Source organism: Esox lucius, chromosome 17 (assembly GCF_011004845.1).
Source record: "Esox lucius isolate fEsoLuc1 chromosome 17, fEsoLuc1.pri, whole genome shotgun sequence".
Taxonomy (NCBI): Eukaryota; Metazoa; Chordata; class Actinopteri; order Esociformes; family Esocidae; genus Esox; species Esox lucius.
In genome coordinates, this window is record NC_047585.1 from 44,397,990 (window position 1) to 44,418,068 (window position 20,079).

At 39.8% G+C, this 20,079-nt stretch overlaps 1 protein-coding gene across 7 annotated transcripts in view; it reads left to right on the forward strand.

Annotated features, from left to right (window-relative positions):
- The window catches only part of mctp2b (multiple C2 domains, transmembrane 2b), a 58,220-nt gene extending 39,534 nt beyond the window's left edge, over window positions 1–18,686 (forward strand). For 3 of the 7 annotated variants that reach the window (XM_029114106.2, XM_029114107.2, XM_029114111.2), the window contains 7 exons: window positions 1,244–1,363; window positions 9,353–9,466; window positions 10,999–11,040; window positions 14,630–14,739; window positions 15,205–15,314; window positions 15,587–15,684; window positions 16,649–18,686. In XM_029114106.2, the coding sequence (XP_028969939.2) occupies window positions 1,244–1,363; window positions 9,353–9,466; window positions 10,999–11,040; window positions 14,630–14,739; window positions 15,205–15,314; window positions 15,587–15,684; window positions 16,649–16,714 (660 nt within the window). In that variant the 3' untranslated portion in view covers window positions 16,715–18,686. The other 4 variants (XR_003777260.2, XM_029114109.2, XM_029114110.2 and 1 more) reach the window with 4 other exon arrangements.
- The last annotated feature ends 1,393 nt before the right edge of the window (window positions 18,687–20,079 follow it).

Consider the following 20,079-nt stretch of genomic DNA (forward strand, 5'->3'; position numbering starts at 1 on the left):
TACAGTCATTTTATGTAATATTTAGTCAACAGCCAATACAGTCATTGTATGTAATATGTAGTCAACAGCCAATACAGTCATTGTATGTAATATGTAGTCAACAGCCAATACAGTCATTGTATGTAATATTTAGTAAACAGCCAATACAGTCACCGTATGTAATATTTAGTCAACGGCCAATACAGTCACAGTATGAAATATTTAGTAAACAGCCAATACAGTCATCGTATGTTATATTTAGTCAACAGCCAATACAGTCATTTTATGTAATATTTAGTCAACAGCCAATACAGTCACTGTACGTAATATGTAGTCAACAGCCAATACATTCACCGTATGTAATATTTAGTCAACAGCCAATACAGTCACTGTATGTAATATTTAGTCGACAGCCAATACAGTCATCAAGTGTAATATTTAGTCAACAGCCAGTAGCTGAACATATAGTCATGTTCATAGTCAACAGGAAGTTGTGTAATTCCAGATCCTGTTAATAGCCAGTAGCTGAACATATAATCATGTGTACTGTTAACAGGAAGTTGTGTAATTCCAGATCCTGTTAATAGCCAGTAGCTGAACATATAATCATGTGTACTGTTAACAGGAAGTTGTGTAATTCCAGATCCTGTTAATAGCCAGTAGCTGAACATATAATCATGTGTACTGTTAACAGGAAGTTGTGTCATTCCAGATCCTGTTAATAGCCAGTAGCTGAACATATAATCATGTGTACTGTTAACAGGAAGTTGTGTCATTCCAGATCCTGTTAATAGCCAGTAGCTGAACATATAATCATGTGTACTGTTAACAGGAAGTTGTGTAATTCCAGATCCTGTTAATAGCCAGTAGCTGAACATATAATCATGTGTACTGTTAACAGGAAGTTGTGTAATTCCAGATCCTGTTAATAGCCAGTAGCTGAACATATAATCATGTGTACTGTTAACAGGAAGTTGTGTCATTCCAGATCCTGTTAATAGCCAGTAGCTGAACATATAAACATGTGTACTGTTAACAGGAAGTTGTGTAATTCCAGATCCTGTTAATAGCCAGTAGCTGAACATATAATCATGTGTACTGTTAACAGGAAGTTGTGTCATTCCAGATCCTGTTAATAGCCAGTAGCTGAACATATAATCATGTGTACTGTTAACAGGAAGTTGTGTAATTCCAGATCCTGTTAATAGCCAGTAGCTGAACATATAATCATGTGTACTGTTAACAGGAAGTTGTGTCATTCCAGATCCTGTCACGCAACGTCCACCGTGTGCGCAACCTGTGCCGAGCGGTTCAGTCTGCCTTACAGTACATTAAGACCTGCTTCCAGTGGCAGAGCTTTCAGAGGAGTCTTACCGCCTTCCTGGTGAGTAATGACATGGAGAGCTTTTAAACCCTGACGCGAAACACTTCAAGACTTCCAGGGGCGCTTGGGAAGAAAGGAGGGGTTTGGGGTTTCACAAGTCAATAGGAGTAATGAAATGTTAGTAAGAAAAAAAAAAACGATCTGAAAGGCCAGCCTAGATTTGAGCCAGTGTCTGAAGTAGACAGCCCTGTGAAAGTGCTGAGACAGCCCTGTGAAAGTGCTGAGACAGCCCTGTGAAAGTGCTGAGACAGCCCTGTGAAAGTGCTGAGACAGCCCTGTGAAAGTGCTGAGACAGCCCTGTGAAAGTGCTGAGACAGCCCTGTGAAAGTGCTGAGACAGCCCTGTGAAAGTGCTGAGACAGCCCTGTGAAAGTGCTGAGACAGCCCTGTGAAAGCCCTGTGAAAGTGACACACTGTGTCATTTTTGTTCTTGTGATCTGGGATTTGATCAAAACTTATCTTCATACTATACTAACCCATGTTTCATAATCCTACCAATCCTCATGAATTAAACCTTTTTACAATTATTAGTGATCAAACCCTGATCAAGCCTTCTTCTGATACTTCTGACACCCTAGCTTCTTAAGAGTGCATCAACTATACCCTCCCTGTACTGTTTAGAAACCCCCCTTTAATAGGTGCTGCCTAAAACACTAAGGGCTGGTTTCCCAGACACAGTTTAAGCCTAGTCTAGGACTAAAACAACAAGGTCAATGGAACTTTCTATTGAACTTGATCTTTTAGTCCTAGACTAGGCTTAAACTGTGTCTGGGAAACCAGCCCTTAGTGTTTTAGGCAGCACCTATTAAAGGGGGGTTTCTAAACACTACAGAGAGGGTCTGTGAAACCGTCTGTGAAACCGGCCCTAATTTTCAGCCTAGGTAAGTTTCTCTTGGTAAGTCTGGCATACCATCGCTGAGATACATCTATTTAATGCCTCGTACACAGAAAAGATTGATCAACGACTGGCTTCTTCATAGATATGTGTTCAGCTACTGCCAACTGCGTATGTACGGTACAGTTATGGTCTCACCAGAGCCGACTGAGGGAAAGATCAGCGTGGTGGGGACTACTTGTTGTGGCATAGTTACATGGCAGCGGCCAGAGCTGTGGTGTGAGAGGTGTGCCAACGTTTAAAGACAACTGCAAGCATTTTGGCTTATTAAGGGAAAGAAACATTCAAAATATATAAATATTTGGTATTTTGTCAAATGATGTCATCGGTTTGAAAAGGGCAATTTTACGCTATCCAGCCTGCATTGCAACTATCCGTTATACATTATCCACTATACACTATCTGTTATACATTATCCACTATCCGTTATACATTATCCACTGTACACTATCCTTTATACATCATCAGCTATTCAACTTTATTTATATAGTGAAACCAACAGTCTCTTTCACACCTGAGTCTTGCATTACAACAATTAAAAACACATTCAGAAAACAATAATAATTTATAAAAATGTAATATGGCACCAAAAACTTTTTAGATCCCTCTTAATGGCATTCCATGAGTATGGGGCAAAATATTCAAAAGCAGTTTTACCCAGTTCTGAACAGCCCTGCAGTACCTCCAGCACTGTCCAGTTTTGAGATTGTGTTTGGAAACTGCTTTCCTTCCAAATTATTTTCTCTGTTAGACAGTCAGGATGTATTTGCATGACTGCCTGATATATAAACATCCACCAATATCTGGCCCTTCTAGATGTCAGTGACTCCCAGCCAACTGAAGCAGATAAAGTGTTGACTGTAAAAATGTGCACCAGGGATAAAACGCAATGCCGAATGATAGACTGCGTCCAGAGATTTGAGTACAGAAGTTGAGGCATGCATATATAGCCTAGTGTATCACCATAATCTGGTATTGAAATTGAATAATATATCTTATATAAAAACATTTTATTATATATCTATTAATTCCTATAAAAGAAACCAATACACTATCCATTATATAGTCCCAATTCACAAGTCTGTCTGAAATCAAAATACACTTCAAATTTTTACCTGTAAAGAAACTCCTCCTCAGTCCTGCCTGCGCGTAGGTCCTGGGTTTCCCTTTGAGGTTCTTCCTGACCAGGCAGCTCAATGCAGCAGCAAACACAGTCCTAAATATTTATAACTATACTTTGCTAATAAAGGTATGGTTCAGAGGCTGCATACAGACCTGTGTTCTCTGTACATTACAGCAGCATAATCCGTTAGCAGCCTGGCTGACTGTCTGGCCAATTGGCTCACTGACAGCTGACCAACTTACTGACTGACTGGTCTGCTGGCGGTCTGCTGGTGGACTGGCTTACTGAATGGCGGACTGACTGGCTGGATGTCTGGATGACTGACTGATCAATAAACTAGTTGTATGGGTGTGTGCGTGCTAAACGGTCGTAACTACCCGCAGCTGACAGCTGAGGGGTCATTTGGAGTGCTATATGTCATTACACACTTCAGCCAATAGATGGGGCCGAAGTTATAGAGCCTAGAATGCTTCATGCTAATTCAAATAGCATCCACCAGATGGGGCAAAAGTTACAGAGCCTTAAGGAAGATTAAAGGGGAGTAGGGTAAAGTTACAAGAGACAGTGGTACAAATTATGAGTGTTTTTGATTTAAAAAAATTATAATAAAGATTAAACTAGTTTGTTGTTAGACAGAATTTGACATTTTGTCAAAAGTATTCTAACAGGTCATTAAAAGAAAACAAAATGTGCCTATTCTGTTGCCTATAAAATTATAAAATAAACGTAATAATGTAATGAATTTGCACTGGTCTAGAAGTCACTTCAAATGTCTGCTTTCCGCCACCCTGACCTCTGGGCCAGCCTGCTGGAGAGCCCAAGGGTCTCAGAAGCAGAAGACAATTTTAACATCTTAAGACTCACCTTTTTAGCCATGATTTTCCTCATGGTGCGTTTAGACATATTTTATTAATTGTTTCCCACTTTGTGGGCCTATAATTTATGAATTGATTTATTTATCATTAAATAGATTATTCTAAAAGGTCCATTTACTATTTTTACTAAAAAATATATATATTTTTATTATTTTATTTGGTTAAGCACTTTCAAATGCATCCATGTCAGAAATGTGCTCTATTTTGGAAGGTTGAGGTGACTATTTAGTTTTTGTTTTATTCAATTAGAGATTGACTGATTCTCGTGATATTTTGTTGATAAATAGATTCATTTATTTAACCGGCATTATTATAGTCGTTATCATTGTATGTTGTTTTGTGAAGACTCAGCAGAAATTAGTTAACACTATAAACTCAGCTTTATTTTATATATTTAATAACTAAGGTTTAGTTGATGTATAAGAATGTAATAGCTTAGCTTTATTTTATGTATGTCACAACTAATGTTTATTTTATAAATGCAATAGCTTAGCATTATTCATGTCTAATAACTAAGGTAAATTTTTATCAGGATTGAACTATGACTGCCATGTACTTATATTATTGGCGCACTAATGTGAACTTGCTTGAAGAATCCACAACATATCATGTTAGTGTTGAATACTTGGCTGATGTAAGACAGAAGTTATTACCAATGTTTACAGAGGTTATTACCAATGTTTACAGAGGTTATTACCAATGTTTACAGAGGTTATTACCAATGTTTACAGATGTTACGATTAATGTTGTAATGGTTTTGATTAGTGACTCTTCTGTGCCACCACTGGCTTGCTGCCAGCAGAAGGACTTACTGAACAGATTCAGCAGCTAAGAAGTCTGATTCTACATTTGAAAAGTCAAAAATGGGATACAAAATATGTTATGGTTAAGATTAGGCGAGATGTTAACAGAATGGATAAGGTGAGGGTAAAGATATTGTACAACTGACAATAAGAATAATTTATGTTTTTAAGGTCTGTTGTAAGGTTTGTTTAGGGATTAGGGCTAGGTATAAAGTTGTAAAAGATGTTTTAGCATTAGGGCCCAGATCCCAAAAGTTAAAGTTTGTTGGATTTAATGTTTTTAGGAATAGTTTGGGTACATGACTTTGTGGTTATAAAAGGTAGTGATGACATTATCACCCAGGACAGTACAGGGTAGGCAACATTTCTCTCCAAATAGTCTATCAAAGCACATTATCATATTGGGTGTATTTCTGCCTGTCTTTTTCCTTCTTTGAGATTTGTGCTAAGTTTACAATTGTTTTTAGATGGAAATACCATCTTATATAGGGGCAGTAGCTAGATTAAGTGTGACAACATCAGACCAGCCACTAAAAGGTTACTAGATCACCTCTTGAGTTACTCAGTCTTGAGAAAGACGGTTATTGATCCTGTAATATTCTTTAGATTAAGGCTGTCTGCTAACAATGTAATTATAATAACTAGAGAACTACACTACTGCTGTTAACTCTCTTCATTATAATAACTAGAGAACTACACTACTGCTGTTAACTCTCTTCATTATAATAACTAGAGAACTACACTACTCCTAGCTCTTGCCATTATATTAACTATATAAGTATACTTCTGCTAGCTCTTCTTTTTATATAAACTATAAAGTGATACTACCAAAGCTGGTAGCTCTTCTTATTATATTAACTACAGAATTATACTACCACAGCTGGTAGCTCCTCTTATTATATTAACTGTAGAATTATACTACCACTACTGCTAGCACTTCTTATTATATTAAATGTAGAATTATTCTACCACTACTGTGAGCTCTTCTTTTTATATTAACTTTAGAATTGTACTACAGCTACTGCTAGCTCTTATTGTATAAACTATAGACTTATACTACCACTACTACTAGCTCTTATTTTATAAACAATAGACTCATTCTACCACTACTACTAGCTCTTATTTTATAAACTATAGAATTATACTACCACTACTACTAGCTCTTATTTTATAAACTATAGACTTATACTACCACTACAACTAGGTCTTATTGTATAAACTATAGACTTATACTACCACTACAACTAGGTCTTATTGTATAAACTATAGACTTATACTACCACTACTACTAGGTCTTATTGTATAAACTATAGACTTATACTACCACTACTACTAGCTCTTCTCATTATATTAACTGTAGAATTAAACTACTGATGCAAATTCCTCTCATATAAAAAAGTGAAAGCGATTGAGCATCCAATATTATCCTCCGGGACAGAGGAAACGTGATTGGATGTTTTACATAATCTTTATGCATGCTGTGCCTAATGCATGCTACACAAATAACACTTATATTATTGTAACCATGTTTATTCAGTATGATATACTCTTTAGCAAGTGGTAAAGGATTGGCCAAATGTCCAGGTGTTCCAGTCAATGTTTAAACACTATAATTTAAAATAATGTGAAATCATAAGAGGTATAATAGAGTTGGTTTACTGTTTGAAATACAGTTAATGTAAATTCAATCCATGTATGTTCTCTGTCATGCAGGTTATATCTCACTCAGGATGTCTTCAGTGAATTGGTGTCCTATTCAGAAGCCGCTCCTAACAGTTGTAGCATATTATTTCTTTATTCTCGATGGCTAAGATCATATTTCTGTGAGCTGTGGAAGGTTGTAAAGCCCCTTTAGATCGTAATGGAGCCCGTTATCACCAATCTTTATGGCATTTTTCATGTCTACATTTCCAGGGCAGCGTGACTGAACTTCCTCCCTTCCCTTTCTCCGTCTGCCTCTCCACTCGGCTCCCCCTGCGGCCCCCTCCCGTCTCCCTCCTGTAGCCCCTCCTCCACTCGGCTCCCCCTGCCTCAGTCACTCAAACTGTCAGCCAACAGGACTCTGTGTTGACCTTTAGTACAGGGACCATGTGCGCGCCTAAATTACAAAAATCAGTTGCACACATTTTGCATTAAAATGTTAGTAATTTAGCTGATGCCCTTATCCAGAGTGAGTGAAATTGGTATACTGTTGAGCCCTGATAATAAACTCTGCTGTCCAGCTGGGCGTGCGTGTTTTTTCTGTCCGTGTTTCCGCGTGCGTGTGCTTCCAATAATAAATGTAAAAACATGTAAACCCATTTAACAATAGTTAGTTCAGACCGGCTCGTTACAAATGAACGATTCTTCCTCTGGACTGACATACATTTTCTAGAAGGATGAAAATGTTAGAGAAATGGGAGAAACATCCTTCCTCATTCATCTCCAACATTGTAATTTCTAGTAAAAACATTTAAATTTGGAATAAAACCATTAGTTGTGTGCGTGTGTGTGTGTGTTTCTGCATTATGCTGGTGAAGAGGGGCAGTGATATGGCACTCATGTCTTTGATGGCTGATCAGCCTCTACCTCAGAGGAAACTCCAAGGAACATAGCTGTACCAGATGTTCACCTTTATTTTATTAGCATATGAAAATATGTAAATCCTGGTGGCAGCCATGGGCACGGTCTCCTCATATAGAACCTTCACGGTTCTGACAGGATTATTTTATAGCCCTGTTTAGCCAGACTGAGGCTATTCAGACTTCACAAACCATATTTTTCTGTCCTTAGATCTGTTCCCTGAGGCTCGCAGCACAGGTGGATGGTGTTTTAAAGCCAGAGCCTTGTCAAAAGTACGTTAGTCCTTGGAGAACAGGGAGCTGGTCTGAAGCAGGGGATCTGTTGTTCAACTGATCTACAACCCCATTTCCAAAATAGTTGGGACACTGAGTAAAATGTAAATTAAAACCGAATGCAATGATGTGCAAGTCATTTGAACCCTATTTTCAATTGAAAAGAGTACAAAGACAACACATCAAATGTTAAAACTGAGACTTTTTATTGTTTCTTGAAAAATATATGCCCGCTTTGAATTTGATTTCAATACATTTCAAAAAAGCTGGGACAGAGGCAACAGAAGACTGGAAAAGTTGTGTAATGCTAAAAATCTAAACCTGGTGGAATATCACACATTATATTAGGTCAATTGGCAACAGGTCAGTAACATGATTGGGTATTAAAAGTGGATGGGTCTGTCAGAAGTGAGGATGGGGAGGGGTTCACCACTCTGAAAGACTGGCGGGCGAAATAGTGTAACAATTTATGAATGATGCTTCTCAATGTAAGATTGTAAAGAGCTTGGGGATCTCATCATCTATGGTACACAATATCATTAAGAGATTCATAGAATCCAGAGAAGTCTCTCTATGCGAGGGTCAAGGCCGAAACCCAATACTGGATGGCCGTGATCTTCGGGCCCTCTGGCGGCACCGTATTAAAAACAGACACGGTTCTGTAGTGGAAATCCCTGCATGGGCTCAGGAACACTTCTGAAAACCCTTGTCTGTGAACACAGTATGTTGCTGCATCCACAAATGCAAGTTTAATCTCTACCATTCAAAGAAGAAACTGTATATAAACAAGATCCAGAAACGCCACCGCCTTTTCTGGGCCAGAGCTCATTTAAGATGGACTGAGGTGAAGTGTAAAACTGTCCTGTGGTCTGACAAATCAAAAAGACTTTGCATGACCAGGAGGCATTTTGCCAAGACAAATGGGCAGCTATACCACCTGCAAGAATTCAGGGCCTCATAAACAACTATTACTAAAGACTACACGCTGTCATTGATGCTAAAGGGGGCAATACACAGTATTAAGAACTAAGGGTATGCAGACTTTTGAACAGGGGTCAGTTCATTTTGTTCTTTGTTGGTTTTCTTTGTTTTCCTTTATGATTATAACATTCTGTTATGACCCACAGTTGAATGTGAATCCCATAAGAAATAAAAGACGTGTTTTGCATGCTCACTCATGTTTTCTTTACAAATGGTACAGATATTACCAATTCTCAAAGAGTATGCAAACTTTTGAGCACAACTGTATACAGATTTTGGAGCAAATATGCGGCCATCTAGTCCTTGCTTATTTCAGAAAAAGTAGTGCCAAACAGTCCTCTTTTAACACCTTTATGGGAAAACACAGTGGATAGAACAGATATGCAACGTGTATTTGACTGGAAGTTCAGTTAATGAAGAGAACAGCGTTGAACAGCCCTCAGTCGGTCCGCCCCTCATCTCTCCCGTTGCTCCTCCAGGTCTTCCTACTGGCAGTATGGCATTGGGAGTTCTACATGTTGCCTCTCTGTCTGGTTCTGCTCATCACGTGGAACTATGTGCAGATTGCGTCTGGACGGGCCAACCAGGACCTTGTGAGTACCACGGTTCCTAAACCTTAGGACTACCACCACCATCCACTAGATTGTAGCTCTTCTAAATCGATCTGTTCTCTGAGTTTTGCTGATTTCGTTGAGCCGTCGGCAGTTCTGCCACCCCCCCATACCCCTGTGCTAGATGCTAGAACTACTACCACTAAATTCAGTAGATTCTAGGGCTCCCGCTTCTATACACTACATTCTAGATCTACTACCAGCAGGTTTGTCTGTTAGTCACTGCCGAGTAGGAATGGTGAGGTCATCCAAACAGCAAGTCCTGAAGCGCTTCATGTACCTCCTGCACCACGTCAGTCCTAGGCCTAATGTAGCTGAGTCACGCTGTCGCGTTTCAACTAGGCCTCTTCTTTTGTTTTGATGGTGCCGTCCTTCTGGTGTCAACACGGCCGTCTCTGCTGCATTGAGCCGTAGTGTCAAGGCAGCTCAGGACGCGGCTGCTGTTGTTTCCTAAACAGTGTTCAAGTGGGACATAGTCCAAGTGTCATTTTGGATTCAACTGCTGTAGAGGAATGGTGTGAGGTCATCTGAATATTATTATGTCTGGAAGCAATACACGACACTGTAGTAGGCAACACTAGACATACATAACCTTCAGTTTAACCTCCCGTACACCAGGCTTGCATTCTTTAGCTGTAGGGTTATAATGGGTGTGAAGCAGTGGTCTGCAGAGCCCTGATCTAAAGTATAGTGAAGCAGTGGTCTGCAGAGCCCTGATCTAAAGTATAGTGAAGCAGTGGTCTGCAGAGCCCTGATCTAAAGTATAGTGAAGCAGTGGTCTGCAGAGCCCTGATCTAAAGTATAGTGAAGCAGTGGTCTGCAGAGCCCTGATCTAAAGTATAGTGAAGCAGTGGTCTGCAGAGCCCTGATCTAAAGTATAGTGAAGCAGTGGTCTGCAGAGCCCTGATCTAAAGTATAGTGAAGCAGTGGTCTGCAGAGCCCTGATCTAAAGTATAGTGAAGCAGTGGTCTGCAGAGCCCTGATCTAAAGTATAGTGAAGCAGTGGTCTGCAGAGCCCTGATCTAAAGTATAGTGAAGCAGTGGTCTGCAGAGCCCTGATCTAAAGTATAGTGAAGCAGTGGTCTGCAGAGCCCTGATCTAAAGTATAGTGAAGCAGTGGTCTGCAGAGCCCTGATCTAAAGTATAGTGAAGCAGTGGTCTGCAGAGCCCTGATCTAAAGTATAGTGAAGCAGTGGTCTGCAGAGCCCTGATCTAAAGTATAGTGAAGCAATGGTCTGCAGAGCCCTGATCTGATGTAATATAATGAACCAGTGGTCTGTAAAGTCCTGATCTGATGTAATATAATGAACCAGTGGTCTGTAAAGTCCTGATCTGATGTAATATAATGAACCAGTGGTCTGTAAAGTCCTGATCTGATGTAATATAATGAACCAGTGGTCTGTAAAGTCCTGATCCTGGTCTATAGGCATATAGGCAGATTGGAATAAATTGACCTTCCTAACCACAATCTAATGTACTGTAATTCTTTCATAACTAATATTCTTTCTTTTAAGGACAATATGTACCTGGGTGATGAAGACGATGACGATGAAAAGGTATCAAGTGTTTCCTTTTTCTTTGCATTTATTCTTTTTCTTTTAAAGTAGATTCTGCAATTATGAGGTCAATGCTCAAAGTAAACAGCAATGTCGAGTGGAGTCGACGCACAATGCTACACATCTCTGTTGTGGTCCCGTGTGACCAGGCTGGAACACAGTGAAACCGTCATGCACATGTGACTCTGACAGCCAAGTCTTACATCTCGCTTATGTCAGTGTCTGCAATGTTGGTCTTAGCAACCTCATTTTGCTCTGCCAACCTTTAATCTCTTTCCCACCATGAATACTCTAAGACCAGTTGTTTCTGCGTTTTATGACACTTGTGATCTGGGACAATGGTGTCAAATATACACCCTTCTATGTTTCTGTTTTTATGGAAATGTGTTCCAATTTATGTAAAAAGGAAATATATGTTGAATGTAATCTTAAGGATTCAGATTTTTTGCCATTACACTTTAAATTGAGCTCAGTCAGTATTCGTTCTGTGTCTTTGATCATCTCTAGAACTTAGCTGGAATCCATCTTTGGAAAATTCAATTGATTTGACATGAAAGTCATAAAGAATAAAGGCAGACACCTGTCTGTGTGAGGTTCCATACTTCACAGTGCATGTCAGAAAGATTAAGCCAAGTCCAAGCCAATACCCGATCCTAAGAACTCTCCTTACAACTGTCTAGGGAGGCTCGTAATACCTGAAGCATTAAAAGTTCATAGGAGCGCAGTGGGCTCCATCCTTATGAAATGGAATAAGCTTGGAAACACCAAGACTTAATAGAACTGGCAGCAAAACTAAGTAACTGAGCAAGAAGGGCCTTGGCCAGGCAGGTCACCAAGAACATATCTGCAGAGTTTCAACACCAGTGGTGTGGATTTACAGAGTTACAATTTCTGTAAATCCAGGTGTGCCAAGCTGGTAGAGGTATACCCAAAGACTCAAAGCTGAGATCCCTGCCAAAGGCACTTCTACAAAGTACAGAATAAAGGGTCTGAATGTATTTTTACATGAGATGTTTCTAAAAATGTGTTTTCACTTTGTCATTGAAGGGTATTCTGTGTAGATCCATGCCAAAACATTTATATGGATTAAGTCAATAACACAACAAAATGTGAAGGCATTTGAATATATTCCAAAGGTACAAATATATATATTGTATTTAGCATTTTAGTTGTATATTACTGTGTCTCTCTCTGTGTCTCTGTGTCTGTCTCTGTGTCTGTCTCTGTGTCTGTCTCTGTGTCAGTCTCTCAATTTTCAATTCGCTTTATTGGAATGACACACGTGTACATATTCAATGTTTGAACAAAATATTAACAATAATATGTATATACACCGATCAGCCATAACATAATGACCACCTGCCTAATATTGTGTAGGTCCTTTTGCCGCCAAAACAGCCCTGACCAGTCGAGGCATGGACTCCACTAGATCTCTGAAGGTGTGCTGTGGTATCTGGCACCAAGACGTTAGCAAGTAGATCCTTTAAGTCCTGTAAGTTATGAGGTGGAGCCTCTATGGATTGGACCTGTTTTTCCAGCACATCCCACAGATGCTCAATTGGATTAAGATCTGAGGAATCTGGAGGCCAAGTCAACACCTTGAGCTTGTTGTTGTGTTCCTCAAACCATTCCTGAACCATTTTTGCTTTGTGGCAGGGCGCATTATCTTGCTGAAAGAGGCCAATGCCATCAGGGAATAACCTTGCCATGAAAGGCAGGACCCAAGGTTTCCCAGCAGAACATTGCCCAAAGCATCACACTGCCTCCGTTGGCTTGCCTCCTTCCCATAGTGCATCTTGGTGCCGTGTGTTCTCCAGGTAAGCGATGCACATGCACCCGGCCATTCACGTGATGTAAAAGGAAACGTCAGACCAGGCCACCTACTTCCATTGCTCCGTGGTCCAGTTCATCTTTGGACAGGGACCACTGCAGACCAGGAACACCCCACAAGGGCTGCAGTTTTGGAGATGCTCTGACCCAGTCATCTATCCATCACAATTTGGCCCTTGTCAAAGTCACTCAGATCCTTATGTTTGCCTATTTTTCCTGCTTCTATCATCAACTTTGAGGACAGAATGTTCACTTGCTGCCTAATATATCCCACCCACTGCAGGTGCCATGATAACGAGATTATCAGTGTTATTCACTTCACCTGTCAGTGGTCATAATCTTATGGCTGATGGGTGTATATAAACATATCTGTATATATATATATATATATATATATATATATATATATATGTGTGTGTGTGTGTGTGTGTGTGTGTGTGTGTGTGTGTGTGTGTGTGTGTGTGTGTGTGTGTGTGTGTGTGTGTTTGTGTTTCTCTCTTTCTCTGTGTGTGTGTGTGTGTGTGTGTGTGTGTGTGTGTGTGTGTGTGTGTGTGTCTCTGTGTGTGTCTCAATTCAATTCACTTTTGGCATGACACACGTTTACATATTGTACAATCACAATGTTTGAGCAAAATATATTAGCACATAGAAAAAGAGAAATAAACATACAGCATAATATATATATATATATATATATATATATATATATCTCAATAATTTATGACAGTGATGGAAATCAGTAAGAAAAGTGGAAATCAGTGAGACAGGTGGAAAACAGTGTCTCTGCTTATCTCTATCTATCTGTCTCTCTGTGTCTGTCTCTCTGTGTCTGTCTCTCTGTGTCTCTCTCTGTGCGTGTCTCTTTCTCTATCTCTCTGTGTCTGTCTCTCTGTGTGTCTGTGTCCCTCTCTGTGTCTTTCTGTCTGTGTCTCTTCTTGTATCTCTCTGTATCTTTTTGTCCTGGTGAAGATCCTCTGGGTCCCTGTTTTCTGTGTTTACTCTGCCATCTCTCGTGAGAGCAGTGCTAAGCGTCTCTGTGTGACCCTGGGGAGGCGTGAGAACATTTAGATAAATAAATAAATGGCTCTACTTCATCAAGTCCAGCACTGCTCCAATGTCTTTGTCCCCACTCTTCCCTCTCGTTCTGCTTCTTTTATAACTTCTTGCTCCTTTTGTCACTTTTCGTTCATCTGCCTCTTTTGTCTTTTTCCCTGTCTCTTTTATGAGTTTATTGAAACCGAGTCTGTACTGCAGTCTTTCCCTCTTATTGTAATAACAGCAGTGCCGCTACCACAGATAAACAGACTATTTTTATGAAATTCCTTTTTCCCCAAGCTGAGCGCAGTTTGCCATTGCACAGTTTACTGTCACACGAGCATCAGAGCAGAGCAACAACGTCCTACACCCGACTTTCAAACTAGAGAGTGAGGTCAAAGAAACCAACTGGCTATGTCTGTGCACGCACACATAACTCACTAATGTTTATGTACAATCAGTTACATAATTTCCATTCAATGGGTGGGTTGTTGTCGGAATTTATGTTGGTGGAACTTTTTATGGGTCATGGAGTTAATATTAGATTTTCAGATATTCTCTATCCATTCTCAAAGTAATGGATATACCCACTTTTAGATAAAGACATTTAATATATATATATATATATAAATTCTGGCCTCAAACAAGTGTGCTTGTCAAAATGTAACATTTTAACAAGTTTAATGATAACCACATGTAGTTATGACTTCTTTTTTTGGTGTAGGACTCCGAGAAGAGAGGTTTGATGGAGAAGATTCACATGGTTCAAGAGACTGTTGTCACTGTCCAAAACCTGTTGGAGGAGATTGCATGCTTTGGGGAGAGAATTAAGAAGTGAGCATTTTTGTTGGATTTTTCTTAGTATAGTTCTTAAATAAAAAAAATTGTGTGTAGTATAGAATATTGTACTGGTTTTTGTATGCACGTTTTATGCTATTTATTTGGTTTTATTATAATTGTGTACAAAATACCTATTTTTCCATTTCAGAGGTGTTTTGTCACGTGTCTATTGGTTACGAATTACATCAATATGAATATGCGCTGTATTCTATTCCTCAGTATGAATATGCGCTGTATTCTATTCCTCAGTATGAATATGCATTGTGTTCTATTCCTCAGTATGAATATGCATTGTGTTCTATTCCTCAGTATGAATATGTATTGTGTTCTATTCCTCAGTATGAATATGCATTGTGTTCTATTCCTCAGTATGAATATGCATTGTGTTCTATTCCTCAGTATGAATATGCATTGTGTTCTATTCCTCAGTATGAATATGCATTGTGTTCTGTTCGACAGCACCTTTAACTGGTCAGTACCATTCCTCTCCAACCTAGCCTTCCTGCTTCTGCTGACAGCAACAGTTATCACATACTTCATTCCTATGCGATATATTGTTCTAATATGGGGTGAGTGCTTGTTTTCTGTTGTCAAGATACTTGTAATATTTATATATAGTAGTATTTACATTAAATGTATTATCCACAGAAATGCATTTTGTGAGGTCATCATACACATTCAAAACAAGAAGAATGGAAAGTTATCAAACACATAATCACACATTCACAACATGTTCCTTGTTTCTTGTTATTTAATGATAGCTGCATCAGATCCGCCCAGATTACTGGTAATGACACGTTTATACTGACTGTTTCGTTTTGTATCTCCTGAATGTTTTCAGGAATTAATAAATTTACCAAGAAGTTACGGGACCCCTATGCCATCGACAACAATGAGATGCTTGATTTCCTGAGGAGAGTCCCGTCAGATGTTCAGAAGGTAAGCATCTGTGGAAGTTAAAGGGCCATTTCACCACTTGTTATCCTCAAATTCATTACCTCCAGCACCATAACAACCAAGTGGAAACAACGTATTTCAAAGTTCTGTTGTCAAAGAATAAAAGACATAAATTAAAAACAGATGCAGGGTAGAGGGATAGAGGAGTCTGGGTAGTGGGTGAGCTGTGTTATGCCATATTTTCCGTTGTTTTCAATCTGTTTCTTGGTTTTCTTGTTGGTCAACACTTTTCAGTACTGTTAATCTTTGCTTATGATCAAATTTGTGTATCATTTCATACTTACAGGCTTGTTTCAGTATGTGTTCATTGGTATTGCTGCTTGCATAAAAGCATAAAAGTGGTGGAATTGCCCTTTCAGGTTTCAGCTTCTAAATCAGTCGTCAGGAAGCCACTAAGCCTTCAGTCTCTCAGTTGTGCTTTCTACTGAAATATCCCACAGGAGTTGACATCGTTACCTGTGTAATTTGCTCCATCTACCTAATTATAGCCCAGTCTAATTATAGCCCAGTCTAATTTCTGTTATGATGTTTCCTCCCCTAACATCCCAGTGGGTCGTTTCGTTCCCCAGGTGAAGACTTCTATGAATATTGTCACCACAAGGTTGCTAGTTGAGTAGCAGAACTTTCCCAAAGTTTCCATTTGGAATATTCTTGGATCCAAGTGGGAATCATGAGGAAATCAAGGAATACTCTAACAGTAAAATGTTAGCAGATTATTGCATTCTTATTTGCTGTTGTCTGGCTGTTACTTAGATTAGATTATACCGCCATAGACACAAAAGCACTGCTGATATCAATCATAACTGCCCCTGACCATGTCCTGTCTGTCTGTTGGCCTGTCTGTCATTCGGCCTGCATGTCTGTCTAACTATATGTCTGTTTGCCTGCATGTCTGTCTACCTGCCTGTTGGCCTGTCTATCTGTCTGTCTGCCTGTGTGTCTCCAGGTGCAGTACAGAGAGCTGAAAACGACAGGCGCCCAGAGTCCACTGAGGAGGAAGAGAACTGTTTAGTGGTGATGGAAGAGGATGTGATGGAGGAGGGATCTAGGGACCTTGGAGGAAGAGGAAGTGATGAAGGTGGAGTTGATGGAGGAGGGCTCTTGGGACCCTGGTGGAAGAGGAAGTGATGAAGGTGTAGGTGATGGAGGAAGGATCTAGGGGCCCTGGTGGAAGACAAATTCATGTTTTCTCCTCAGATCCATTTGCCCTGTCTTTGCATATAGCTCAGGATGTGCTGATTAGTTATTGGCCCTCTGTCGTCAGGGTAGTGGGTTTAATTCCCAGGACCACCCATACGTTAAAAAACCAAGCACACATGACTAAGTCACTTTGGATGAAAACCATTCTGCTGAAGTTGCATATATTATATGTTTCTTAAATACATATATTATAAGTTTCAAATCATGGATTTTGTAATCGCAGCTGAAGGCCTGGTCACAGGAATCTGGATTGAATGCACTACTTTCCTGTTAGGCTACATAAAGACTTCGGACATAAAGATGGCCTCAACACTTCGGACATTAAGATGGCCTCAACACTGTGGACATTAAGATGGCCTCAACACTGTGGACATTAAGATGGCCTCAACACTGTGGAGATTAAGATGGCCTCAACACTGTGGAGATTAAAATGGCCTCAACACTGTGGAGATTAAAATGGCCTCAACACTGTGGACATTAAGATGGCCTCAACACTGTGGAGATTAAAATGGCCTCAACACTGTGGAGATTAAAATGGCCTCAACACTGTGGACATTAAGATGGCCTCAACACTGTGGAGATTAAAATGGCCTCAACACTGTGGACATTAAGATGGCCTCAACACTTCGGACATTAAGATGGCCTCAACATTGTGGACATTAAGACGGACTCAACACTTCGGACATTAAGATGGCCTAAACACTGTGGACATTAAGATGGCCTCAACACTTCGGACATTAAGATGGCCTCAACATTGTGGACATTAAGATGGCCTCAACATTGTGGACATTAAGACGGACTCAACACTTCGGACATTAAGGTGGACTTTTTGGAATTTGCTTTTTTTGTTTATTGAAAGAAATATTTTAATCAAAAATGGCTTTATCTGGATTTTGTAACAAAATGTCTATCATTTTTTGTTATCTTATTTAGGTTTTTAAAGACCCTTGCTTTTTCATTTTATTTGAAAATCACCACTGTATGTCTAATACAATGCTGTTTTTTTATTTAATGATAATGGTTTGCCCTTGAATAGCTTAGTCTTATCAGGTGGACCTTAGAAAACAAATGACAAGATATTTACATATACACGCCTGATTGGCTAAAAGAATGGTCAAGAGCCCACCCCCTTATCAAGATGAACAGTCATTGGTCTTTATATCTCACCTAAACAGGTAAAAATTCTGTTATTGTTATTCAAACAACTTTTGCACATTAACTTTCTGATTTTTTTTTTTTAATCATGAATCCCTAAGAGATTCAAATCTATTTTGAGAGATGATGACTATAAATATATATTTTTTGCTCCTGGATGTGCAGAACCCTCCGTCCTCATCTCATATGCACAATTACTAGTATCTTGTAACAATTTTTTTTTCTGCACCTCAACTCCTCTAATATCTTTATTCCTGTCAGGGTTGCCAAGTCCAGCAGAAACGTCTAGTTGAATGATGACAACGGAAAACCTATTCACAAGGCTTGAAGACTGTCCCTAAAAAAAAATTTCACACAGGATTTTTTTCTTTTATGTGCGTCTGTGCTGTTCTCACTCAGTCAGCCCCCCAGCGCCCAGTCAGGACCCCCCGATTAATAGTTCTCAGCAGCAGGTCACAGGAAGGATTTGGCCCAAAAGCCACCCCCTTGGACTTCATCATCTGCCTAATTTCTTGCCAATTTCACAAGTTGAAGACATGGCAACCCTGATTGCCAACATACACTCACCTAAAGGATTATTAGGAACACCATACTAATACTGTGTTTGACCCCCTTTCGCCTTCAGAACTGCCTTAATTCTACCTGGCATTGATTCAACAAGGTGCTGAAAGCATTCTTTAGAAATGTTGGCCCATATTGATAGGATAGCATCTTGCAGTTGATTTGTGGGATGCACATCCAGGGCACGAAGCTCCCGTTCCACCACATCCCAAAGATGCTCTATTGGGTTGAGATCTGGTGACTGTGGGGGCCATTTCAGTACAGTGAACTCATTGTCATGTTCAAGAAACCAATTTGAAATGATTCGAGCTTTGTGACATGGTGCATTGTCCTGCTGGGAGCAGCCATCAGAGGATGGGTACATGGTGGTCATAAAGGGATGGACATGGTCAGAAACAATGCTCAGGTAGGCCGTGGCATTTAAACGATGCCCAATTGGCACTAAGGGGCCTAAAGTGTGCCAAGAAAACATCCCCCACACCATTACACCACCACCACCAGCCTGCACAGTGGTAACAAGGCATGATGGATCCATGTTCTCATTCTGTTTACGCCAAATTCTGACTCTACCATCTGAATGTCTCAACAGAAATCGAGACTCATTAGACCAGGCAACATTCTTCCAGTCTTTAACTGTCCAATTTTGGTGAGCTCGTGCAAATTGTAGCCTCTTTTTCCTATTTGTAGTGGAGATGAGTGGTACCCGGTGGGGTCTTCTGCTGTTGTAGCCCATCCGCCTCAAGGTTGTGCGTGTTGTGGCTTCACTATTGCTTTGCTGCATACCTCGGTTGTAACGAGTGGTTATTTCAGTCAAAGTTGCTCTTCTATCAGCTTGAATCAGTCGGCCCATTCTCCTCTGACCTCTAGCATCAACAAGGCATTTTCGCCCCCCAGGACTGCCACATACTGGATGTTTTTCCCTTTTCACAACATTCTTTGTAAACACTAGAAATGGTTGTGCGTGAAAATCCCAGTAACTGAGCAGATTGTGAAATACTCAGACCGGCCCGTCTGGCACCAACAACCATGCCATGCTCAGCATTGCTTAAATCACCTTTCTTTCCCATTCTGACATTGAGTTTGGAGTTCAGGAGATTGTCTTGACCAAGACCACACCCCTAAATGCATTGAAGCAACTGCCATGTGATTGGTTGATAATTGCATTAATGAGAAATTGAACAGGTTTTTCCTAATAATCCTTTAGGTGAGTGTATAAAAGCTGTAACAGTATTGATATATTTTATGTGCTACATGCTACGCAAAGTAAATTTTCAACATGAATGAATAATAGTCACTGTCTTCTGTGTTTGGTTTAAATCTTTACAGCCTTTTCATCCACATTGGGCATTAATTATTTTAATGCTTTTGGTTTTTTTAACAACAAATGTATATATCTGATTGGTGTGGGAACTAGACTGTGCGATCCAGAATAATTTGTACCTATGTTAAGATGAGCAAACA